Source organism: Scleropages formosus, chromosome 2 (genome assembly GCF_900964775.1).
Source record: "Scleropages formosus chromosome 2, fSclFor1.1, whole genome shotgun sequence".
NCBI classification, from domain to species: domain Eukaryota; kingdom Metazoa; phylum Chordata; class Actinopteri; order Osteoglossiformes; family Osteoglossidae; genus Scleropages; species Scleropages formosus.
In genome coordinates this window covers 27,151,714-27,178,107 of record NC_041807.1, presented here as the reverse complement: position 1 = coordinate 27,178,107, position 26,394 = coordinate 27,151,714, and the positions used below count along the sequence as shown (strand labels likewise).

At 45.8% G+C, this 26,394-nt stretch overlaps 1 protein-coding gene across 3 annotated transcripts in view; it reads left to right on the top strand.

Moving 5' to 3' along the window:
• The window catches only part of LOC108936988 (cadherin-4-like), a 304,253-nt gene extending 280,982 nt beyond the window's left edge, over window positions 1–23,271 (top strand). For all 3 annotated transcript variants that reach the window (XM_018756688.2, XM_018756687.2, XM_029247237.1), the window contains 8 exons: window positions 801–986; window positions 3,958–4,211; window positions 10,578–10,720; window positions 14,674–14,907; window positions 15,244–15,477; window positions 16,405–16,544; window positions 16,633–16,797; window positions 17,712–23,271. In XM_018756688.2, the coding sequence (XP_018612204.2) occupies window positions 801–986; window positions 3,958–4,211; window positions 10,578–10,720; window positions 14,674–14,907; window positions 15,244–15,477; window positions 16,405–16,544; window positions 16,633–16,797; window positions 17,712–17,918 (1,563 nt within the window). In that variant the 3' untranslated portion in view covers window positions 17,919–23,271. The remainder of the gene's footprint in view (window positions 1–800; window positions 987–3,957; window positions 4,212–10,577; window positions 10,721–14,673; window positions 14,908–15,243; window positions 15,478–16,404; window positions 16,545–16,632; window positions 16,798–17,711) is intronic.
• The last annotated feature ends 3,123 nt before the right edge of the window (window positions 23,272–26,394 follow it).

Genomic DNA, 26,394 nt, shown 5'->3' with positions numbered 1-26,394 from the left:
CATAGTATATTTATTTGCTTATGTAATGTATGTATATGGAATGTTGTATGTATACACACACACACACACACAGAGTCACACAAAAGAATCTACATATTTAATTTGTTTACTGCTTACATCCGTTTTGTTGCTGCGGGGGTTTGTATTCCATTCCAGCAAGATAATTAAGCTATTATTGTGAACAGCGGTTGGCATGCACTCTAAACAGTTTTAGCACTGCAAGCGGAGTGGGGCTTACTGTCAGATAATGAAATGCGTGCGGTAGGTGTTGCTGCAAGGCGCAGCTCAACTTGCTGAGCAGGGAGGGTAAGGAGGCAAGACTCTCAAATGAGCCTGTGCTCATAATTAGCACCGGACTGAAAGCGTGACAACATCCGTTTTCCACACTGACTGCACAATAAACCTACTGGCTTGGAGCACAACCTGCAGGTTGTTGGGTTTGAGTCTCTTTAGGTTTTTATTTGAGTCATCTGATTCAGCAATCATCTGATCGCATTACATGATGCAGGGAGTAACAGAGTGGTTAGAGGTGCCACCTTGCACTTGAAGGACGTGGGTTTGAATCCCTCGCTCTTTCTTTCTGCGCTACCTTCGAGCACAGTCATTGCCCTGAATTGCTCCAGGAAATAATTGCTCAGCTGCATGAATGGAGGAATCACTGTAAATAGCTTCGTATACAGACTTAACGCTCTGCAGCACTTTGAAGAATGGTGTTGGCTAAGTAACGGTAACCATCGGCCATCTTTACAAGAAGTTTAACTTTTCATTACTTTTCTTCCCCCTTTTCACTTCGTCTGCAGTTCTCCGGTGAAGTTCCAGAGAACAGAGTCAACATCGTTGTTGCCAATCTGACAGTGATTGACAGGGATCAACCTCACACGCAGAACTGGAATGCTGTGTACAGAATCATCAATGGAGACCCCTCTGGGCACTTCACAATACACACTGACCCCGTCAGCAACGACGGTATGGTTACTGTGGTGAAGGTAAGCATCAGCACGTGATGGTGTTTATGGTTGGTTTTCTTGCGTTTGGATCTTTTCAACTGCGCTGCAAATGTGTACAAACTCATAAAGTGCCATTTATAGTGCAGTTGTAGTGCAGGTTATTATAATTTGAATCTGGAACACGATTCCAGTAAAAATTCGGGCTGATTAATTGAACCTAGAACAATTCATCTTGGAACACCATGGAGCAGTTTATGAAGATTTTTATGCCTTGCAGATTTAATATTTTTGAGACACATTACAAAGTGGAACAATTTCCAGAGATAAAATAAGTTGCCTTTACTACCAACAAATGTTCATCCATCTCTAACCAAAGGCAACTCAGAATATTATTTGGGTCTCAACTACTTCACCTGTTGAGTTATATGAAGTTACTAAAATGAACATTTCAGAATCATCATTTCAAACGCGCATTTGCCTCCAGTATTTCTGAATACGAGAGCAGCCTGGATAGTGTTCTTCATTTGCTATTAAGTTGTCAGTAATTATATACACACAGCAACAGAGTCTGAGATAGGAGGCGAAGGCTCATCCTGCACGACCCCTGTCAAGTGTAGGGAAGCTGCAATATGATGAGGCTCGCATCGGTGGGAGGTCCCACCACAAGGGTTGGTTCTGCTGAGGCTGTAAGCAAGGGACAAACACAAAGAGCGCAGTGGCAAATTGAATATTGATTTCTCAATTACAAACGTGTTCCCTTTTATGCTCCCATAATATTTTACCTGCTGCCATAAATCCCACCACATGCTGTGGAGTCTGTCTGCATATACAGCCTTTCTGGTTCCAATGATCTGTGTATCTTGTGAACAAATTACAACTGCCATTCTTGCTAGTGGGTCCAAAAAAAAAAAAAAAAAAAAAAAAAAAAACACTAAAAACCTGTACTAAAACCTTAGACAAAAATACAACCTCCCAGTCCCACCCCTCCCCAAGTCAAACATTGATTTTCTGCTCCTCTTTGTTATCTTGAGATGACTAGATTTATAATCTCTTCTCCTTGCCCTGCTGCAAAGATTCAGCGGGCGGCTGTAAACTGGAATAACAACCCGAGGGGCTTTATCAAGAGATCATGGAATAAGAGACAGAACCCTCGGGAGCCCAGAGAAATAGGCTGCAGCGTTTACCAGTCGAAGATGCCGAGCCGAGTGCTCGGGAGGAGCATCTCAACCGGAGGGTGGGGGGGCTTGTTACAGTAGCACCCCTCGCAGATCTCCCAAGGGCTGCGCGGCGTGATCATACGCCATTGCCATCCTCATGTGTTCGCCTTGCGGTCCCACCCGAATACCGAGGAGATGTGCGCGCAGCTCTGCGATAGCGCTCAGCAAGGTGCGTACTCACGCAGACAGCGAGTACTCGCACGTGAAGCGTGAGTGGCAGTGAAAAGAAGCCGAGCGGTACAAAACTACGCTGCGTCGCACAAGTTCGGGTTCGTACAGTCGATCACGTCACACATCAAGCATGTCAAAAGAGAACGTTAAATATGTCTGCAGTTCCATTTGTGACGCTCATGTAGGTGTTTAAATGTAAAACCTCATTTTATACTGAACATTTTTTTCTGGATATTCAAGCCTTCGTAATATTCTTTGCTCGAAGGTTTGTACTCCGAGAACCTGCGTGTGGTTGAAGTGCGGATATAAAGTGCTCCTGTCCTATTTGCTCGAGGGCATCTCGAAACGTACCTCAAAGTCGGCGAGTCCGGTGTTCATTGCGTCCCCGAGGGCTCCGGTCACCGTCTGGATGATCTCTCCTTTCCTCCTGCGGCCAGCCAAAATTTACATGTTGGCTGTTGTCTCACACCTCGCTCCCTCTGTGCCCCTTTAATCAGCAATTAGAATATGCAAATAGTAATGTCAGATGAATATGGAAGTGACGGGAGACGGCTGAGGTGAGGGCCCGTGGCGTGTGCTTGAGCAGGTGGGGGAGGGGCGGGCCAGCTGTGTCCACGCACAACCCCGCCCCCCCCGGAGCCCTCCTCGGGCCTGGGGCCAGGAGCATTTGTGCCAGTGTCTGCTAATTGCAGACTAAAGTGGGTACAAGCACTCTTTCCCCCACCAGCCTCCTTAAGCCTCCCACCGCGCTGCGGATCAGAGCGCAGGGCTGTGATCGGTGTCCGTGTCCCCGGAGCGCCGCCTGGGCACTCGCCACACTCCCACACTCGCGTGCTGCTACCACCACCGCTGCCCTCCTCGACGTCAGTCCTGTCGATTCTGATCGCACATCACACGCACCTCCTGTTCCGTGTTGCTTTTTATATCTCCTCCGCTGTCCGCTGCGATCAGCTCCAAGCTGCTAACGCAACGTGTGCACAGATGTGCGCCAAATTGTTATCGTCACCTTCGAAAAGCCCAGTCGAGGTGCGGATCGTAACTCTAATTATTGTCTGCCTGCTAACAGGCTGTGTGACGTGCGTTGTCTTCATTTGAACTTGTAATCAGAACATCTTCATTAAGGCTGCATAAAACTGTCATGTCACCTTGTCTGCAAGGGACAAACCTACTGGTCCCCAAAGCCAAGTGACACTGTCCATTCTCCTCACCCTGAGTGTGTAGACACAAGCTTGACACTTCTGTATGGGTGGTGAGAACAGATTACGGGTCATTTTAAAAGGTATTGAGAAATTTAAGTGACTTTTTCCCTCTGGAGTTTTAATCACCGCTGATAATACATCAATTTCTTTTTCTTTCAGAGCTTGATCTTTCATCTGATTTTGCTTTAATTTGCTTTCCTTCACTTAATTCTTCATGGACAGTTCATTGTAAAGTCTCTTAGCCCTGGCTGTTAACCTTTATGTGTTCTTTTGTTTCATCAACCTGCTGTGCCACTGCTGCTCTCACAGTCATTCTTTTCTTTCTGTGCACTTTTTTATTTCACTTTCTCTTGCCCTCTCTTCGCATGCTTCTCTCCATGCTCCTCATTTGCTCTGACCATGATGTTGCCTTCTGCTTCTCAGCCAGTGGACTACGAGATGAACCGGGCCTTCATGCTGACAGTGCTGGTGTCCAACCAAGCCCCGCTCTCTGACACCACGCAGTCATCCCAGCAATCCACAGCGGGGGTCACCATCTCGGTGGTGGACGTCAACGAGCCGCCTTTCTTCCCCTCCAATCCCAAGCTCATCCGCTTTGAGGAAGGCGTCCCTGCTGGCACCACCCTCACTACATTCGCTGCCAACGACCCCGACCGCTTCATGCAGCAGATTGTCAGGTTGGGTTCCTTTTTGGAATCTCTCTGTCTAAATGGGTCTATGTGGTGGCTGGAAAACAAGCAGAACCATCCTATCTGCATCATGACCTCTGTAGTCTCAAACATAGAGGTCGTTGTTGTTTTGGGGTTCATGGGTGGACCTTAGGTCCGATGGGTCATTTCAAAATCTGGGATCGGTGCTGGGAGTGCCAAGCGCCCTGTGTCTGCAGGACAGCTAAAGGCAATGCAGACACATGGAGCACATCTCCCTGTGAGGGTGGAGCAGCTCTCACAGCCGAAGGATTTGTATGCAGGTACAGAGGCCTTGAATCAGGAATGGACGTGTTTCCCGTTAGTGTTTTACTACAGACTCACTTGCTGCTGTTTTGTGTAAACGGGGGTGCGATCTTTTCAGTCCAGCCACCCCCACGCTATGATTTAGATTTTTTTTCCCCATACAGAAGTACAAGAACCAGGACATTTCCTTTATTATTATTTTTTGAACTTCTTTGTTTTTCCCTTTTGCAATTCTTGAAAGCTTACGTAGCTTTGTATAAAACCTAACTGTAATTGTAATTTTACCAATAATACCATTGATCAATTATTACACGGCAGCTGATGAAAGTATGTCAGAATCCCAATGGACAAAAACATTTAATGAAGGTTCATTTATTGGATCATTATTGGAAAAAAGTGACAGCAACACCCTGTGAGTTAATCGTTCTGAGGATCTAAAGGGTTAAAATGTACTGAGCTGGACATTTCCAAAAGGCAGGTCAGGCTTTTCTCTCCTTAATGATTGTTTCCGATGTGAAGCCTCTCATCTTCAGAGTCCAAGAGAAATCCACCATGCACCACCACCCACCCCCACCATACAGAAATACATGCACACAAACACATACACACCCTTTTTTTTTTTATAAATTACTGAGGGAACTTTTCAGTGACACTCAATTTAATCGAATAAATGATTCCTAAACCCTCTGCAATAAAAAAACTAACTCATAAAAAACTTCTCTCATGGGAACATCACTACGAGGTATGTTTTTATCTGTATTTACTATCTTTAGCATCTTCCTGAAAAATGTCCCTACAAAGTTAACAGAACACACACGCAGACATAAATCCAGTGAGCAGCAGGGACAATTCATTGCTGGACAGGCCAGCAAATGGTAACTCTTCAGTATCTCTTGGTTCAAAAACACTGTTAATGCAGGCACCATATAGAAGTGGACAGGTTAATACATTAATAAGTAAAATAAGTTTCGAAGAAGAGAACTCTGCCAGAATAAAGTGTCCCTGATTTAGCTCCTTGTGACTTTGACCTGTTCTGGCAACAGCCCTCTGTCAGAGATGATCTCCATGGGCTGGATGTTCTTCACAAAGTCCTCCAGCCTGGGTACCCCTGTCATCATGAGGACACTGACCACAGGGCCTTGGGACAGCTAGATTTGTTAGCAGCTAATAGCGCATGTGAGTTATGTCCACGTGGGGTGAGGTCGCTGGTCTGCAACCAGCCAGTCTTCTACACCCCCGTCTCTCTGGACAGAAGAAGGCCTAGACAAATTTACAAGTTAATTTCACAGAAAATGAGAGTAAATTGTGTGAACATTTTAATTTTGGAGTCCTTGGCCTGTCCTGCTGGGTGCTCTGGCTGGTTGTAGGTCACAATGTCCTTAGGTGGCGCGTGGCAGGTGTCGCTGCTTCCGCTCCGCTTCCCCCCGCCGTTTGCTACCTCCTCCGTCTGTGCATTGTCAGGTCAGCCACAGCATCAGCGAGCCTCCCAGTGCACACTCTGTCTGCCTCTTTCTTTGCTTTTTGACTGAGAAGAAGAGTTGTGTTATGTTTTCTGCTGCATGTTTTTTTTTTCTTTTTTTTTTTTCTTTGCTAAGGTATGAAATGAATTTGTTATATGAATGTAAGCTGCAGAGAAGGTGGCACTGTGTGGCTTCATTAGCAGGATGCTTTTAATTGCTTCTAATTATCCTTCAGGTCAAGTGAGGTGCACAGACTGTATCAGACACTAAAATATATGCTTGAAAATAATTAGCCGTTTTCTGCATCTCTTGAAGAAATAACGATGTGTGAAGAGGATCTTTAATTTCAGATTGATCCAAAATAATCAAGGAAAATATGGCTTTCTTCCTTCTTGACATTACCTTGACTCGATTTCAAATGAAAAGGCAAAATAAACACGTCTAGACTTCCTTGACGTGTCATTTTGCGGTTTGACTCTTAAGTATCTGGATCTGTCAAGCATTTTCCAATAGATTGTGAACCCCGTAACCTCTGGTTTTGTGTTTGTTTGGATCCGTGTTCTGATGGAAAGTTTGAGTTTTCTTCCCGCCTTCCCTTGGCTTGAAGGATTCGGCGCATTTCTCAGCCTCTGCCCGCGAGAGCCCCCGCTGTTGGGCTTGACCCAGATCAATGGCTTTGTCCGACACGAGGAGCTGGGAGACTCGTGGCGGGGGGTGGTGGTGGTGGTGGGAGAGCAGTTTCAAAAGACAACAGAGAGGAGGGGAGCAGCAACAGACAGGATGCAACAGAACATGACGACTGCCAGTCAGACCCAGGAAGGGCTATAAAAAATGCATGTCTGCACCGGACCGCAGCCTCTGCCGAGTGCTCTGGGTATTTATTTATGCGCTTTGTTCCTATCAAGTGCAACAGCTCGTCAGTCTTGTCTGACAGGTTCTGCTTAGCCCTCCCCGTCATCTAATAAACTTGAACGGTAAAGGTCAGCGGAACACACAGAACCTCAATCCCCCCACTCTCTGCACGGGGATGTGAATGCCGGAATGCCGGCGGGGTGGGCACTGGCGGGGTTGGTGCTCGAGGGGTGGCTGTGTCCGTGGGGGGACGGGGGAGGTGAAGGCTCACCACTGGCCTTGCTCATTAGACAGACTCCCTTGTCAGGCAGGGCTACGCCAAATGAACTAAAACACACAGTGCATGGGTGCCAGCTCCACAGCATATGGCGGCGCTATTAAAAGCTTCAGCAAAAGGTCAGTCCTTTTTGCATTTCCCATGCTACTCAGAGCAGTTTCCCAAATCCCACACAAAGTGAGGAAGGACACAATTTCACACCAGGGACAATAATATTTCACTCACGCATGCATTATTAATGCTTATTGATTAAGCGGTACGACTCATGTTCCTTGAAGCTGCATAGGAGAGAAACGTCCTATATTCGTTGGTGTTGTATGACCGAGAATCCCCCAGCCTTGCTTTGACTTTCTGGCCCACTTTCTAACATTTGACCGACACATCCTCTCCAAGAGGCTTCTCAGGGGAACAAACTGCAACGCTGGTTACTCAGCTGGAGTTGTGACCGAAATGCTTAGGCTGCAAAGCCCAAGAAATGGGCCTTTGCTAGGCTGAAGAGCAAAGGAATATTTCTTAATTGCTTTAATAGATCTCCATGAATAATAAATGAAATGTCAGTCCATTTGAATAGCCTTGTATCAGTTAAGTGACAAAGGAAATGAGTAGCAACAAAACTGACCGCTAGTACATTAGGCTCATGTGGTCAGGTTCACCTCTTCCTGCTAAAGGTAACTCAAAATTCTTTTTGTTCAAAAGATCTCAACAGTCATTAAAAAAGAAAGCATTTCACAGCGTTTGATCTGACTGACTGTAAGTGTGTAATCTTCAATGGAGTATTGTTCTGGTTATGGTAGTACTATTTTTTATTGATATCCCAAGGTGTAAGACTAATTGTTGAAGGAAAAAATTGCTGGGATATTATGATTTGCTAGGAATTTCTGCCAGAGTCCAAAGCAAATTTTTTCATGGATTATTTCAAAATTTGCCTTTATGAGTTAATTATTTTCAAACTCCTTGTACTCTGTGTGGATGATGGAAGCTTGATTGGAATTTAAACGAATCAAGGGAATGGGGTCACCGTTTCCTTCCACGCTTGCAGACAGGTAAGCAGGCAATAAACATAATACATATATTTTATGAGCAGTTGATGCAAGTTTAATCTGCCTGGGGAGCAGAAGCCCACAGGCCAGACTATTTTCCCTGTCAAACAGCTTTTTTTTTGGCTTTCTCTTTACTGCATGGGGGCTGAAAAGCTTGGTATTCTTCTGGAGCATTCTGGGCACTCAACATAGCTTTTAACTCTTATTGTTACATATTCATTATGAGGCAATGGCTGATGGCAGCTGGTACCTGGAGAAAGGTGGGCAGTCTGGCACGGTGAATTGGGACTGCAGTGGCCCTCTGGCGAATTGCTCCAACCGTTGGCCGTGTCCTGTTACCTGTGTCCTCCATTAACAGACATGGACCATGTGACACGAAGGATGTCATTACAGCTCTGTCTGGGAAAGGCCTTCATTTATTTATGCATTTCAGTTTTATATTCTCTGCATTCATAACTAGTTTTGCATTTATGTATACAGTTCCTGAATCCATAACTAATGCTGTGGGAAAAAACACAAATTCCAGTGCCCTATGCCCGATGGAGATGGTAGTCTGTACTGCTCCGTTTTTTTCCATTTTTTTAGTAGACTGAATTTTCTGTCATTGCATTGAACTTGTACAGCCAATTAAAAACAGCACACATTCTCCTGCGTTCTGCAGGAATGTCAAGTTGTATGTTTCAGACAAAGAGTAAGACACTTTAATTAACTTTCCTGCAAATCAGACATGAGTTGGAAATTAATTACAGAAAGGGCTGTTTGAACTGAGCGAGGATATGAAACGATGAGAATCTTAGACCCAGGATTGTGCACGCTGACCGATTATCTATCCATTTGTTTCCGAATACATTAACACATTAATATGTACACACAAGATACCTCCTCATTCACGATGGAGAGAATTGGCATGTGCTGGAGGACCATTATGTGCTAATATGCTTCATGTGAATTTTATTACATTTCTCTTAAGTACTGTGTAGGGAACTTAATTAAAGTGCCGTCTTAAATAGCGGAGGGCTGGCACTTGGGGATTACCCTTGTGTAATGTGTTTTATCACCCCAGGATGGTAATCCTGTTTTAATTCTTCTGCAGTGGAGAAAAATACAGTTTTGTTTTCTCGTGAACAAAGGGGAGGCAGAGCGGGGGTCAAAGGGCTGGCCCATACTCCCGCCCTCCGATTGGTCAAGGCATGTGTTCGCTGGCCAAACACAAACCTCCGTTCCGCTTTGAAAAGCACCGCAGGTCGATGCGTCCAGCCTCTGCCAGGCTGCCACTGAAAATGAAAGAGTGCATTAAAGCAGGGCCAGGTTGTAAAACCTTCCACAGTCCATCAGAGAAAGAGAACGGCTCCCCTGGTGCTCGGTGAAGAGCGAGAGCCGCAGCCGCTGGGAAAAGAGCTTCCCACCTCAAATGGCTCTCCCACAAGCATGCCTGAGCAGGAGTACAGCACTGTGGAGGTGGTGTGCATTGGGGGCTGTCTGCTGCAAAAGGCAGTAAAGTGCATATAGCTCTGCTCATGGATACTAAACTTCCACATTCCTGCACTGCCATCCCTGTCCTCAGATCTTCGGGTCAGATCTGTGTTTGGTGTCATCCGCTCGGCGTCCATCTCTGTTGGGAGATACCAATGGTCCTCTCTGTTCGTGATGGTGCTGGACACACAAGCTGGGGCTATTTGCGGCATTGACCTCTGTACTGCCTTACCCTCAAGTGTGGGATGGTGGGTCAGCGCTGTGGAAGAAGCCATCGTCAGTGACTCTGGACACACAAGCACATAAATGTTTACGGAGGAGAAAATAAACGAGTTAACTGAAAGCACGGGCTCTCTGGCCCCGGTGAGCAGCCAACAGGGCCAGCGAGTTCCCCACAGAAGGCAGATGAAATCTGTCCAAATCTGCTCAAATCCCCCAGATGATTTCTGTTCACCTATTTTTTATTTGCACTCACTTTGTCCTCACTGTGCCCCTGTGTGTTAAACAGAGGAGGTAATTGGTTCCAATCAGTTGTACAGAAGAGCAGAAAATGAGGGGAAATTGACTGTTGGCTGCAGGCTGATGAATGGAAGTCGATGGGAGTTTGAACAGTGTGAAGGTCACACTTTTTATCGCTCCTTTTTTTCTAGCAAAGGCTTAATCATTGCAGATGGTGTGTGTCTATGTATGTGTATTTGTGTGTACGTGTGTGCTGCAGAGACCATCTTAACACAGGGGAAGATTGGGACCCATTCCTGTTTAATCTCACTGAGATCTACAACAGCCACGCAGTAACTAACTGTCATCTGAATCTCATGAATATTAATTAATATCAAGAGTTTAGAGGGATATACTTCCATGTAAGGTTAAGGACTCTTCAGAGAAAACTGGTTAGTGGGGTCATGTGCTGCTGAATGAGTCCTTCTAGAGGAGCTCCTGAGAAGAACAGAGGAAGCTGATCTCCATCATTCTCTACCCTTCCCCCCAGGTACTCCAAACTGGCCGATCCAGCCAACTGGCTAAACATTAACGCCACCAATGGACAGATCATAACCACGGCCATGCTCAACCGTGAGTCCCCCTTTGTGAAGAACAACATCTATGAGGCCACTTTCCTGGCAGCAGATAACGGTAAGCAGGAATGTGTGTGAGCATGCATGTGTGTGTACAGCATAAGCATGCGTGTGTGTGGGTTTCTTCAGGTGTTTTGCTCCCTAGATGTATGCCCACTGCAGTGAGTCCTCCCACGTCCCCCACCTGCGATTTAAATAATGAAGCGGCGTTAGAGAGGAGAAGTGCATCACTGCCATACAGGATAAGGTATACAGCATCTCCAGTGTATTTATAATGTTGGCATGTGGAGGAATGACCTACCCATTCCGAGAAAATGTGTGTTTTCTTTTAAAATCTGCGGAGTAAAAGGCATAGTAGAGTAAGCATAATGGCATCAAAATCAGCTCTGTGCAACCACCTACATGTTTTTCACAGTATGGGAGGGTACAGAAGTTGCTTACCATTGCTTTGTTCTGCCCTGTCTTTGGACTGTGGGAAGTGTCACACAAACATGAAGAATGCATGCAAACTCCACACGGACGTCGCTGAATTCCAATCCACGTCCAAACAGAGTGCTGCCCTCTGTGAAATTGTGCATCTACCGAGCATTTCCTTTCTGTATATGGCCGTTTTGGAGGGAGTTTGACAGAGGGTTTGCCCCATGAGTAAGGAATATCACCTGTCCACACCAAAAATTCAGTCTACTAAGCCGTTCGTAGCTTATTGATCAAAACATATTATTTTCCTTTTTTCCTCTCCCTTAATTTCAGTCATAGTGAACGAGGCTTTGGCCGTTTGATCCGCACGACTAGAGCCCAAGTTCAAGAACACAAACTTAATCACGGCAAAGAAACAAGTTCCACAGAGCATGCAAACGAGTCACTTTTTTTGATTTGGTTTGTTCTTTTTTCCTCCAGCAGTACCTTATCAGGGTGGCACATTGCATTTGCGTATTTACCTAATGCTGTGTTGAGGTTGTCCATGTCTACGATGAGGAGCTTCCAGTGTTTTGCGGAGATTACACACACTGCTTTTCCAAGCAAGAAACATCCTTGGTCATAAGGAGACAGAAGTGTGGCCACTTCCACATCCCCATGTAGGCGAAGTGCTGCTTTCCTGGTGTTTCCGTTTCTTGGTCCACCATCAGTGAGGGGAAGAAGGAGGGGTTCTGAGAGGTTTAGAGTGGGGGGTTCAGAGCAGGATCCTTTGCTTCTTGTGTGAAATGTGGTTAACTGGCGAATTAGTAACGTGTGTCGGCAGTCTGGGTGTAGTGGGAGTGTCAGCAGCGATAATGCAAAGGAGATTATGGTAATAAGAGCTGGGGGTGATGGCATTTGGAGAGTAAACACTGTCAGAGAATATATTAAAATCTCAGCCATCATTGTTGTAATCCGTTAGGCACAGCCATTTTTTAAAAAAACCCTCTCTTTGTGTCTATAAATAATTTGTTTTAACCTGGGATTTCTATTTTTCATACTGAAATGAGTGTGAAAGCTCAGTGCAAGCACTTGTTCTTCAGACCTCGTTTAGTCAACTTTAAGCAAAAGTTTAATACAGACGCGTTTGTGAAGTGCACACTAACATTATTATTTACTGAGCAGTTGAAAATCTCTAATGCTTACATATCTTCAACAAGCTGCCACTGCCTGCCCAATTTGAGCATATCCAGTGTGAGCGGAACCTTGGACAGAGGGAGAAGTTCACTTTGATTCTGGAAACATCTCGGGAGGAAAACGACAAAGACATTAACATTACATTTACATTTATTTATTCAGCAGACGCTTCTCTCCAAAGCGACTTCCAATAAACTCTAAGTAGTGTTACCAGCCCACACACCTTATTCACCAAGGTGACTTACACTGCTAGATACACTACTTACGTTGGGTCACTCATCCATACATCGGTGAAACACATGCACTCTCTCTGTCACTCACAAACTATGGGGAACCTGAACAGCATGTCTGTGGACTGTGGGAGGAAACCAAAGCATCCAGAGGAAACCCACGCAGACACGGGGAGAACATGCAAACTCCACACCGACAGCATAATAACATAACATAAAAAAAATCACCTTTCATTGAGAGAAGCTGCTGAGCTCAACCCTTTAAAAGTGTTTTAAGGTGCTCTAACTCATGACATTTTCTAAGTAAAAATGCATTCAGTTATGGTTTTACTTACTGACTTACATGCACTTGAAAATGTTTTGGCCTGAATCCCATTTCTGTTGCAGTATTTTTAATCAAAACACGTACCGGTAATTGATATGGAACGAATATCGGTGTGTGACTGGGTAAAGTTGGTCATTTAACACTGCAAGTCACCATGAAACAATGGTGACAGCTAAATAAGTTGAGAATATTAACATCTAATTTCAGAGGTTAGTGCATTGTATTTTGCAGTGTAGATCGAGCAGCAGTATGTATAAATCCATGTCTACTGGCAAGGCGGCACGGTGGCACAGGACATAGCGCTGTTGTCTTATAGCACCTGGGTGGTATGAAAACACGTGGGTTTGATCCCTGCTCTGCCTGTGTTGAGTCTGAATGTTCTCCCTGTGTCTGTGTGGCTTTCCTCCCGGGCGACTGACTCTAAAGTCACCCATGATGTGAGTGACAGAGAGAAAGTATGTTTCACTAGTGTGTGGATGAGTGACTCATTAGGAGCAGTGCATCTATTATTTTGAGTTACCTTCGGTGAATAAGGTGTGAGCTGATAACACTACATAGTGTCCACAGGAAGTCGCTTTGTAGAAAAGCATCTGCTAAATGAATACATGTAAATGTCTACAGCTGAGTGTGTGCACCGCATATCAAATTACACTTTGGAGATTAAAAGTAAAGCCTACTTTATACTCATTTCATTGACTGGCTTCTGAAAAAGGCTGTCTTTTTTTCTCCTGCAGCTTTAAAGAATTCTGTGTGAAGCTACAAAATCAAAATACAATTATAAATATGGACCAAATCAGCTTCTTTAAGATTTTTTTTTTTTTTTTTTTTGCAATTGCAACGTTCACTTTTCAGTCCTAAATAAAACACTTTAAGTTACATACTGTTCATTTCCATCAAGAACCATTCTATCGGGCAGTTTCTCCGTGAGCATCAGTTCAGCATTAGTAGGACTACCGTGAAAGTGCAGTAATCCGAGTTGACCCCCTCAAAGTGCTTTTCGGTGTCAGTAGCGGCTCGAAGCTCTTCGCCATCGCTTCTTGTAAAAGTTAGCGGCTCCACTGTTATGGATATTCCATTGTCTGTCAGAGTTATAATTTCTCCGCGTTGTGTCTCTCTCGCTCTTTCTCCCTCCCCGATTGCCGGGGGGCCTCTGTAGAATCTGCATACATTCTTCCCTCCGCGCCCATCCTGCGCTTCACAAATTGTTGGCATTGTTCTCCTCAATCAATGCAAATGGCAGTCAGATGTTTTTTCCGTGACTCTGGGGCCTGTCTGCTGTGCGTTGTGAGGAAAAATGGCCGCTGTCAGGGGCAGACTGCTGCGCCCTACAGAAAAGCACAGGCGGAGCAATTAGGAAAAAAAGGCGATTCCTCAGAGACGCCAAAAATCGCGGTTCGGTAAAATATTTATCCGGCGCTCCGTTCCGCTGCGTGTTTGTCGTCGATCTGAATTTTCAGGGCAAATAAGCACTTTGTTTGTGAGAAATGTGTTGTGGTTTTCGTTTTATATTTTCGGTCAGCCGTCCAAATGCCAGAACTGATTCTCACATTTTCGTCACATGACGAGTTATTCCAAGGTTCCCTTTTCCTCAGCTGTGCCAGAGAAGCTGCTGCCAGGGGGCTCGGGGAATAAGGCCCATTCTGTTAGACAAAGAGAAGCTCCGTCCAGCCTCGCCGCTGTGTGAAAAGGGCAGGTGGCCTGCGGAGGTGCAGCCGCCTGCTGCCGCTAATCGAGGCAGATGCCTGAAGCTGTCAGCGTTCAGCAGCCAGGGCGAGGTGTTTGAAGAGCGACGTGTCTGATGGAAGCTCCGAATTCTCTCCCTTCTTCATCACCTCATCCTGCCCCCTCCCTGCTCCCTTGCAGGCTCGCCGCCGGCCAGCGGTACGGGCACGCTTCAGATCTACCTGATCGACGTGAATGACAATGCGCCCGAGCTAGTGCCCAAGGAGGCCCAGGTGTGCGAGCGCATCAACAGCAACCCCATCAACATCACTGCAGCGGACGCTGACGTCGACCCTAACGTGGGCCCCTTTGTGTTCGAGCTGCCCGCCTTCCCTTCCAGCGTTCGGCGCAACTGGACCATTTCACGGCTCAACGGTGAGGACCCCCACAGCAAAAGACACACAGCCCTTGTCTCTCCTGTGGCAGATCAGAAGCTGCAGTGTGTTGAAGGGAAGTGATCGGGAAGGACTGGGATCGAAGCATTTGCCTGCCTTCTGATGGAGGCTTAACACGATTGAAACTAAGGGGCTTCCGGTTTTTGATCCAAAACGACCGATGATTTTACACATTGTTCACTGGGGTGATGCAGGTTAAGTACCTTCCTGAGGTGGCCTCCTGTGTCCTTGATCCCTTGGGCTCCAGCTTCTCAGTTGTACCTCAAATAGAATCGGAACCACATCTCTGAAGCACCCGTTCTTGTGTGACCCACAGGCGACTACGCCCAGCTGAGCCTGCGCATCCAGTACCTGGAGTCCGGCGTGTACGACGTGCCTGTGATAGTGACGGACTCAGGTAACCCGCCCCTGTCGAACAGGTCTGTCATCAAGGTGAAGGTGTGCCCGTGTGACGAGAATGGCGACTGCACCACTATCGGAGCCGTGGCCGCCGCCGGCTTGGGCACGGGAGCCATCATCGCCATCCTCATCTGCATCATCATACTGCTCAGTGAGTGTCTGCACCTGCAAGCGCAAACGCGAACGCATGCCCACCTGTGCTCCTGGCCACATGCAGACTCGAAAAAGGCCCAAACACACACATACAGAGATGGAAAATCCATACGTCGTCACACGTGACGCGGCACACAGGCGCATATGCTTCACGGGCATATACACACGTGTTGCAGCACCTCCGTCAAGGCGGCGCCTAGCCGGGCAAAGACCGTGCTGCGGTTCTCTGCAGCACTGCGGACAAGCGCTCCCTCACACTCCACACGGGGTAGCACAAGAAGTACTAGTAAAGGAGGTAGCTGGCACTGTCCTCCATGGTTACACCCAAATCATCGACCTGCACTGTTCCCATAATGCCTCTGATACGGTGCCAAAAGCCCCGCTGTAATTAGTGCCGTGCCCCATTCCCCATCAACAATCGCGGCTGAATTTCCTATTGCCGTCTCGTGCTCCCTCGCCATTATTAAAGAGCAGATGTCCTGCTCCGATAGCACGTATCAATTCATTACTTCGGCAAAATGGAGATTAAGAGTGCGTTGAAAGGGCTGCGTTGTAAGAACTTCCACCAAAGTGGTCTGCAGAACTTCATTTAGATTCTTATCAGAAAATAATGTACCATACATCTGAAAACTGAGACATTTTCCACGGCACTGCTTCCATAATATTGCTCTGCTAACTGAGTTTCTTTCAAAGGATCCTCTCTGTGTATTTCGTGTGTGTACCTTTTCCGAGGCATCGTGTAAGCACGAGACCGCGTGTAGGGGTGATTTTGTTTAGTCTAAAACAGCGGCAGCTGGGGCACAGATACATCTCAGGGTGTACTATGCGAGAGCGTCTATGAGGTGATGCATCGGTGTGCTGGCTGGAGCTCGCTTGTTGCATCCCAGGAAGCCCAGCGATGACCCAGTGGTATGTCCTGTTGCAGCCATGGTGCTCCTCTTCGTCGTGTGGATGAAGCGCAGGGAGAAGGAGCGGCAGACCAAGCAGCTGCTGATCGACCCAGAGGACGACGTCCGTGACAACATCCTGAAGTACGATGAAGAAGGTGGCGGCGAAGAGGACCAGGTCTGTTCCCCGCCCAGCTGCTCTCTTTTGCCAGGAGCCCTTCTTTGGAGATCGTTCAGTGTTCATCCCAGCCTCTTCCTCCCTGTAGGACTATGACCTGAGCCAGTTGCAACAGCCCGAGTCCTTGGACCACATCATCAGCAAGCCCCCTGGAGTCCGGAGGGTGGACGAGAGGCCTGTGGTGTCCGAATCGCAGTACCCCATCCGACCAGTGGTCCCGCACCCTGGTGATATCGGGGACTTCATCAACGAGGTAGGTTGTAGTGCGCGCTGGGCACAGCGGGAGGTGATACATTCAGATGCAAGGATGCAGGATGCCTCTTTGTTTAGCTGGCAATGGATGTATGCACACACACAGGCTGATCACGCTCCACGCTTGCTCAGCCTCCTGTTTCGGCCCTGCGGCCGTGCAGCCAAATGGCACGCAGAGCCGCACGCGTTGGTGTCTTGCCAAGAGCAGTCAGTCTGGGCTCTGGCATTCACTGCGCTGTCAGCAGGTTCTCCTGGACCCGGGCTCCCGCCCACCCCATGGCCCCCGCTGCCCGCATCCAAGCCCCTGGCACCGTCATTCCTAACCCTCCTCCCAGCACTCAGAGGGACTAAATGAGGCGTGGCTAAAACATGGGGCCTGGGAAGCGCGGAGTCAGGTAGCGCGGGCATCTGTCTCCATTAGCCCCCCTCACGCAGGGTCAATAAGGTTGCTGGCTACCTTTTTTCTTGTTTCACTTCTCTTGAAACTCGCCATTGCCCGATCGGGGGGCACAAGAGGAGAATTACAGACAAATGGACACTGTGGACATTGTCGTTTCACTGCATCTGGGCATCCCTCTCAAAATAAAAAATGACATTTCAGAGATCCGACCCCCCCCCCCCCCCCCCTTTCTGTGGCATAAGTAAACAACATTATTGCATGCGCACACTTTTTTTTTTAATAGTGTATGATTTTTTTTTTCATATGATCATGAAACATTTAAGAGAACAGGATGTAAGATTTCCTGTGCCAGCAGTTAACAGATTGCTCAAAGCCTTTAGCTGCTGTAGTAGCGGTGAGGTACATTTCCAAAAGTGGCCATGCCTGGAGGAAACGGCTTATACCACGGGTTGGCCCAGGTGCCCTGTGAGATCAGTATGACCGACAGTCAACTCGCGCATCGCATTTTTCCACAGGGCCTGCGAGCGGCAGACAACGACCCCACGGCACCTCCCTACGACTCACTGCTGGTGTTCGACTACGAGGGCAGCGGCTCCACGGCCGGCTCCGTCAGCTCCCTTGACTCGTCCAGCACCGGTGACCAGGACTACGACTATCTGAACGACTGGGGGCCGCGCTTCAAGAAGCTGGCCGACATGTACGGGGGTGGCGACGACGACTAAGCTGAGCACCGCCGCTGCCGCCGCCGCGACCTGCTCTCCAGTCACAGACAGAAACCAAGCCACACCGTCAGTTGAAACACCAGTGAGGACTGTACAAAGAGGCAGCTTTGTAACCTTTCCCCTCCGGCTGACTTTTATCACAAACTATTCTCTTTATTATTTTTTGTTTCCCTCCTTTTCCTTATTCTTTTGGTGGCAAGTTTTTTTTTTTCCTAGTTTGTTTCAATTTTGTATGATGTTACTTTTTGCTCATCTTAGATGAGAGCTGTCTACTAGCATGGGAAAGTGAATGGCCCCCTTGTTTCCCAGCCCCCCCACCCCACCCCTGTGTACCACCACTGCAGACAGCAGGGAAGTTCTTTTTCTCCATCGCTGAAGAGAGTGTGAAAGGGCACTCTTTATTAACTTGAATTCGTTAGAACAGAAGCACTGTTGTTAAAGAAAGTGCCTTTCTCGGTGCGTTGTATTGGATTCACACTATCTCAGGATCGGTAGCCATTGGAACGGTGTTGTGTGGCACCCCCCGCCCCCATCCTCATCAACGGTCCTAATAAATGCAGTCAGCAACATGGGGAAATTAAAGAGGAATTAGTAATAGTCGCTTATGAATCTGCCTTTCGGAGAAAAATACTCACGTTGGCTTTATTTAAGGAATGAAAGTGCTTTGTGCAAATAATAGTTATCTATCAGTGGGAGCAAATCAGTGTTTTTAACTGGGCCACCAAACGGAGCAGAGGAACTCGGCCTGATGGTGAGGTTAACGTTTCGACAGAAAAGCATCGTGGCTTTGTCCTCTCGAGCAAGTCGCTTCCTCATAGCGTAGAGAAGGGCCAAGTTTGGGTGGCTGTTCATGTTTCGTAGTGCAGTGTCTGTTGCTTTGCACTTCCTGCTCATACCGGCATGGTGAGTGTGTGATCGGCAGAGGAGCGGCCCGTATTCGCCTGCCTTCCTCGTTTTTTGTAACAGCGTGAAATGCATTGAAAAAGGTGAAATGGAGAAAAACAGAGGGTGGATTCTTTTTCTACAGAAAAATTCTACATTTGTGTGTTTTTTTTGTATATTAAGTACAGAAATGCATGTTCCCCCTACCCTAAAGTTTTCACTACATGGCATTAACTGTGTGATCAGACTGGTAATGGGGATTTTGGGAAAAAAGAGACAAGAAAAAAAAAACTATTTCTGAAGTGTTAGGGAATTCCAGGCAGTCCGTGCTGCCTAGCTTTAAAAAAAAAAAAAAAAAAAAAATATTTATTTAATTTTTTTGGGCAGAAAGACACCATCTGGGACTTGTACGTTTAAAGCTTTGATGTCTCAACAGATACTCTGTGAAGTGATCCAATTGTATTCCACACTAGTATTAATGTATTTTAATTTCCTGTTTTGTACCTGTAACTCGTGATGAACTGAACTCCACTGAAAAACTGTTTATGTTGCGCATCAGTGACACACTTGTCATTACTGGGGGGTTGTATTCTTGTACCTTATTGAACTCTATACTGGTTATATGCAGAGAATTTACCCTTTACTCTTAGAATAAAGCAGGGTTTTCCAGCAAACAAATCCTCTCACAAAGACTATGGTACCCATTAATAGCCATTGTGATGACAAGAGCTACACCGCTCCTTGGTGGAAACAAGGAAGACTAAAAGCGCTTTAATTATAGGATATGCAAACCTTTTTTTTTGTGTCTGTGTTTTGGGTGAGGTTCCCATGCGAACTGCTGCAGTAGCCACACGCAACACGTCTCCACGGTCATTCCATCCTGCAGTTCCCTCCAGGAGTAAGCGCACGTGGAGCGACGTGACTGTTTTGCTTTGAGCGCTCCTAATGGGGCAGATGGAGGGCAGGCGCCACACGATGGCGACCGTGGGGGCAGGACCTACACTCTGTCGCCCTGCCACGGCGCATTGTGCTGCCTGATCTTAGTCGGTAGCTCTTCATCTGAATGTGATGTATTCCGTAATGTAGCTTTTTGCCTGTTGGGGGATAACTGTCATTCAAGCTGAGGGTTCTGCCAAAACCCCTCGTAGGCTGCAGTGATTGAAAAGATTGATTATCTTTCTCCTTCTCTTTCTCTTGCTCACTCACTCTCTCGCTTGCTCCCTCCCTCCCGTCATGGTGGTTTCAATTAGGTTGATGAGGAAATAGGGGGGTTTTATCCCACCAGCAGTTTATCTATCAATTAAGCAGATGATTAATCCCTGGAGATAATCTCCTTAGCAAAATGGCCTCCGAATCACCAGTGTGAAGTGGGTGGACTCTTGCCATTAAGTCAGAGGCAGGCTGCTGCATCCAGGCTGCCCCGACCTCCCATCCCTCCCGTTTCCAGTTCCACTTCTTGACAAGTATTGGACAAAGATGCCTTACCGAGCAAGGCAGGGCAGGGAGCGGTGAATGTGTGCCGTGGAGCTCAGCTCAGCTCGGCCCGCTAAAGCGGAGGGCCGGGCCATCTCGTTTTGCAAGGAATCGGCTGCTGCCAAAGGGCGGCCTAAAGAGGCGTCGCGTAGGCGTAGTTCGGCTACCCTGGCGACCGTGTTGTCACAACGATGCCTTTCGATAACGGAGCCCCTGCAGAGGGGGGTCAGCAAGAGTGCGTGGCTTGACTTCACCGTGTCAGTGGCTGCTTAACGGACATGAAGGGGAAAGACAGGCTCGATATGCTTGATGAGTTTTCGAAATGTTGTTTTTCAGTTTCTTTTCTATGACGCAGTGTATTTTAATGCATGTACAGGGTGAACTGTTGTTTTCATATATTATTTGCATCTTTTGAAAACAAGTCATGTCGTGTATATAAACTTTTTTTAAACGATCCTTTAGTAATTTTTGTACATTTTAATTTGCTGTAGACATTCCAGTTCTTCTGTCATTATTTTTCTTTTGTTGTGTGGTCAGATAGCTGCCATCAGTTTCCAGAATGGTATTTGGATTTCAAAAGTTAGATGCAAATGTGACGCCACATTGTTGTACTCTCCTTTTCGAAAGGAGCGGCACGCCGTTAGCGGCACAGACATGGTAGATAATTCACTCCCTGGATTTGTCCAGGAATATTTCAGAGTTTGCTTTTCACCTGTGTGCTGACAGGTCCTTTTGCCATGTTAGCCATGCCATGATATATGTGCAAGAGGCAAAGGCTTTTCCTAGTTCTTGAGTTGGTGAAGTTTAGCATATGTAAGCTGCGTTGACTCACAAACTCACCTGTCCTTTCATTTTAAATGGAGTCTGACTGTCTTGCTTCTCTAGTACACATTGCCAGACTGCCCCCAAAACTTGCAGTTATGACTGCGTAAGCCATACCGATTTCAAGGAGTTGCTTGCGATTCAGTCGCAGTCTTAGTTCTTCTGCTTTGATTATTTTGCCTGTGTTTTTGACTGTACTCAAATGCCTTTCACATTCCTTGAGTTTCTTTGCTTTGAGAGGACAGTAGTGGAATTGATTTAGGTCATTTTTTTACATGCTTTTTTTGTTTTTTGCAAGATTTTATGGTCATTTACATCCTTTTGAAATAGTGTGAGAGTTTCAAACGAAAAAAAGCACACACGTCTGGATTTAGAGGTACTTCAGAAGGCATGCGTGTGTTTGGCCTAAAGCAAAGATGGTGTCTATCTCTCTGTTTAACTGCAGCCTTAGAATCTTTGAGTAGAACCCTGGGGTGTGAAAGGGCATTGCTTAACTTTCTTTGTTGGCAAGACTACAAAAAAATGTGTATTATTCATGCTTTCAACTCCAATGATGGTAATTTTAACATTCACTACGGCTATGCTAGAGTTTACCGTCGGTATGCCTACTGTCATTCAGAAACAGTATTATTCAAATTGTCACATCTTTGAGACACATTAAAAAATTTCCTTACAAGGGTTAATTGTAAGAGCCAATTTAAAATGAGCCAGATTTATATATCTTGTTATGAAGAATAACAAAAGGGAAGCATATGCCAGGCAGACACTGAAGTGTAGGGGTCATGGTTTTCAAGTACCGTTTGATGGATTTAACCAGAGATTGTTTCTTTGTTTTAGTGACTGCAGTCGTGACTTTACAGCACTGCAATTTACAAACAGTGGGGTAAATACAGGTTGTAATAACCGTCATCCCGCTGCTTCATGAACGCTGAGAACTTATATTGGTTACAGATTAAGTCCCAGGGGTGGCTGGGAATATTGTCTTCTTAAGCTTTAGAAGATATTCCATTGTATAAAATGAAAAAGCATAAGTAAATAAGGTCACCATGAGATAATGGTTCTTGGAAAGAAACAAGTAAATGGATTGCTTCAGTCTAGTATGGTAAGTTGTCATACATTCCCATATTTTTAGGATTTATTCATTCGCTTGGTAGAATAACTGAGGTGGGATGGAAGCCACTCTTCAGATGTCCGTACTCGAGCAAGCAGGTCTACACGTACCGTCCTCTTCATATCGCTGCATCGTTGTGCATTTGTGAAGAGTATGTCACACCGCCAAGATCTCCCTCCGGTGCAGGGGGGCAGACAGCTGCAGGCGCTAGACCTACATTACTTTCACATGTGCACGTAACACCGTTCAACGGAGCCCACATGCACACTCATAATCACATGTACGTATGTACGCGCACTGTTCCCCCACGGGTCCCCACTGGGTAGTGCTGGCCTTCAGAAAAGTAGAATGAAGCAAATCCTAGAAGCTCACACAAGCCCACAGAGTGTGCAGAATATCAAACATGGGATTTCTAACAGGGTTGGGTTAGCATGAAGAAAACACTATGGCTCTTCAAGGATTCAGAAAAAAAAAGATGATTGCCCAATTGGAGTCACCCAATGTTACTCACTTTCGTGTGTACATAATGTAGTAATTGCTTGAAGCTAAACGATCAATTTAGGCGAATATAAATGTACAATTGGAGCTTTTTTGCATGTGTCTTTTTATAATGAACAAAGTAATTACATAATAACGATCATATTGAAAATTAAAAAAATAAAAAATGTAGCAGCCCGCATGTCCGTGGTTGTTTTCAGATTCAATTCTGAGGTGTACCATACTCACATTAATAAAATATTAAAAAAAAAAAACCTAACAAACATTAAAACGTATAAAACACAATCATTGCACAGTAAAAGAAGTTACAGACTTTTTTTTGTAAACTGTCAACAGCACAAATATTTTGTATTGTTGTTTGTACCATTTTGTACCAAAAAAAAGGAAAAAAAGTATAAGAAAAAAGGGAAAGAGTTTGTTTTAAGCGTGTTTCTAGTGCCACTGCGATCTTGGTTCCAAATACATAAAGCAGCCTTGCTGATTAATCGTGTAAAATAAAAGCTGAACTGGTGATGTGACACCAGCTCTCCTGTGTTATAAATAAAGTCCCCCTCCTTTTAAAACGTTCGCCCAGTCTCTTGATTTCCTTCCAGGTTCTCCAATAAAGGTGTAAATCACTAGGGATGGTGGAGGGAACAATCCTGTTTGAAATGCCTTGGACAAGTTTTGCTGAGGTGTTTAATCCACTATTTTTAATTTAGTGTTGATAGGATGTGTGTGTGTGCTGTGTAATAGGGTGTGTATATATGTGTGTGTGTGTGTGTGTGTGTGTGTGTATAAATATATATATAATATATATATATATATAAGTGAGACAAGCAACTTCCATATGAGGGCTATGCTGCTGGCTCAGCGATCCTTTCTGCCTTTTGGTGCAATATCGTGAAATGGTTTAAATGAGACACACCAATCATATGCTTCATGTTGGGGAGTGTCTGGCCTTGTTAAGCTAGGCATCTTATTCTCTTACTCTTATTCTTCAGCTCAGGATGGCAAATAAGACATTAAAAACAAGAATAAATTAATTGAAAAAAGTAAATCTGAGCTCATCTGAAAAAAGACCTACAAAGAAAAACTGTATGACACACACACACACACACACACACACACACACACACATTTTCTGAACCGCTTGTCCCATACGGGGTCGCGGGGAACCGGAGCCTAACCCGGCAACACAGGGCGTAAGGCCGGAGGGGGAGGGGACACACCCAGGACGGGACGCCAGTCCATCGCAAGGCACCCCAAGCGGGACTCTAACCCCAGACCCACCGGAGAGCAGGACCCGGTCCAACCCACTGCGCCACCGCACCCCCAGCAACTGTATAACAATTCTTCTTTTTTTTTTTTACGTTCTTATGACCTGCATCTTCTATGGCTGTAACCTTGCCATCACTCTCCTCAAGCTCATAAAAACAAGGGTATCAATAAAGACAAAAAGGTACCGATGTGTCAGAATCAATTACTAACATTTAAGGCGAGTATGGGTGTTGGTGTGGTCTTTCCCAGATGTCCTGTGAAAAGAACAGTAATGCACAATATCAGTAAGAGCTAAGCCTGACTCATCAAGGCTCTTTCGCAGTGTCTGTACTGTACACAAAGTAACAATACAAACTCACAACAACTACTAACTTTTCAAATAAAGAGCATCGCAGTTGTATAAGGAACCTTGGATATGAATAAAGGACATAGCTAGAGGGGAAATCATTTTGTTGGATGCTGTTGGATATTGGACTACTGCTGCTAAACTGAGCTGAACGTACTTTACGGAAGACACACTGCATGCCCAGTCGAGAAGTATTTCTTTCCAGCTACAGGGTGTGATGGTAATGCACTTCCTTCAAAAACAAAGGTTTCTTTACAAACCATTATCCTGAGTATCATAGCGATATCCCAGCAGCTTTCAAATCAAGCAGCTATTGAACCGAACCACTTTGTACAATACCCCAGTACCAGCCACAGTGGAGCTTAACTAGACATCCTCACACTCTCGCCATTCCTGTTTTCAGTAGCATGAGACCCCAGTGTTGGACAACCCCTTGAATTTGTGCACTACCCAAGTCATTGAGAAGCAACCGCGATCCACAGGGGACTGCCGCCGGGCTCCCGGTCTCTCAAGCAATCTTCGGACATGGTTGTTAGGAGCCTGCATGCAGCTTCCTGCCGTGACCCAGAACAAGTCAGCGCGATACTCGGCAGAACCGTGGGGTTGGTAAGGAGCGCTGCCTCTCAGATTCTCAAAGAAGACTGTCAGAGCTGGGTTCGTGCAGGGTTGTCAGGGCATGACCACACCTAGCCTGTGGTGCCAGGGGACCGTGTAGCTCATGACCCACATAATGGATCATGTTAGGAAGGTGGAGTTCAAAAGGCAAGTGCAGAATCCAGAAATCCTGATGGAACTGAACAAAGAGGAAAAACATGGATGCATTAGGTGTGCAAAAGCACTGGAAGGCATTCCTGCTACATCTAGCAGAGAACTACAAACACATAAAGCAAATTCTGCCTAGGTGTTTGAAAAATACTGTTCCCTACTACAGAGGTCATATGATCAACCAGCACTGACAAGTTGACACGTTTTCCTGAATAACTGCATTAGAGGACTCTGTTAGCACAAAGTAGGCCATGTAACAGTCAGTCTCCTGTATTTTGAGACAGAACAAATAAAAACCATTTTCAATATAAATATCTTTTGCTGAGATTTCTAATATTACTATATTTTCTGTCCTTTATATCTCATTTTAGACCATCTACTTTCACCCATTTCCATTCAGATTTGTCACGTGTATGCGTGAATGTGGCACTGGGATGAAGGGTGTAAAATCAAACAAATTTTATTATAACTGCACGTCAATAGGATGAGCGGCATAATACTGCACATATATCGTACTACGTGGCCTCGCACTATGGCTCCCATGTCTCAGCTGATTCTGTCTAATACTGTGAACAGGTGTACAGGTAAGCATAAGTCCACAAACATAGAGAATGTTTGCTCCGTATACAATCAGAAGTCGTGTAGATAACCTGCAATAAAGTGCAGGTATTTATTTTGCAGGGGTATTGTATTATGTCAGAGGTGATACTCTTTCCGCACACTGCTTCGAGACACGTACACGCCCACCTCTCCCTTCTACTCCTACACTATAGTGTCTGTGTGGAGGAAAACACAGTAAATTTTTTCAGAAGAAATAGCCCAAGCCCTCCTCCGAACAGCCTTCCGCTCTCCCCATTCATTATTCATGCATTTCTGTCCACCACTGGGCCATTGATCCTGCATATCCCACCTGATAAACCCCTCATCTCTCTGCCCCCCAGGAGGGGCTCTACAGAAAGGCCCTGGTGTTCTGCCTGACAGTCCTCTGTACACCTTGTGACAGTTACTGAAAACTAAACGTACAAATTTATAAACCTTGCCCACTTCCAGCTCCATTATTTCTGCATTAAAGCATATGTCTGCTTGGAAAAGAAAACTGCTGAGCTATGCTTTTATTAGACATATATAGACATGATGCTGACATGGGCCTTAGCTCTCAAATGTCCTGCACCTTGTCATGTACTGTTCCCATTTACTGTTGCTGTTATCGAGATTTCTAAAAGCATACGCATCTTTTCCGAGCACACCTATAAAGTGTGAATGTCACCAAAACAGCTAATCTTCATTACAGGCCGATCGAACGACTTGCTGATGTTCAT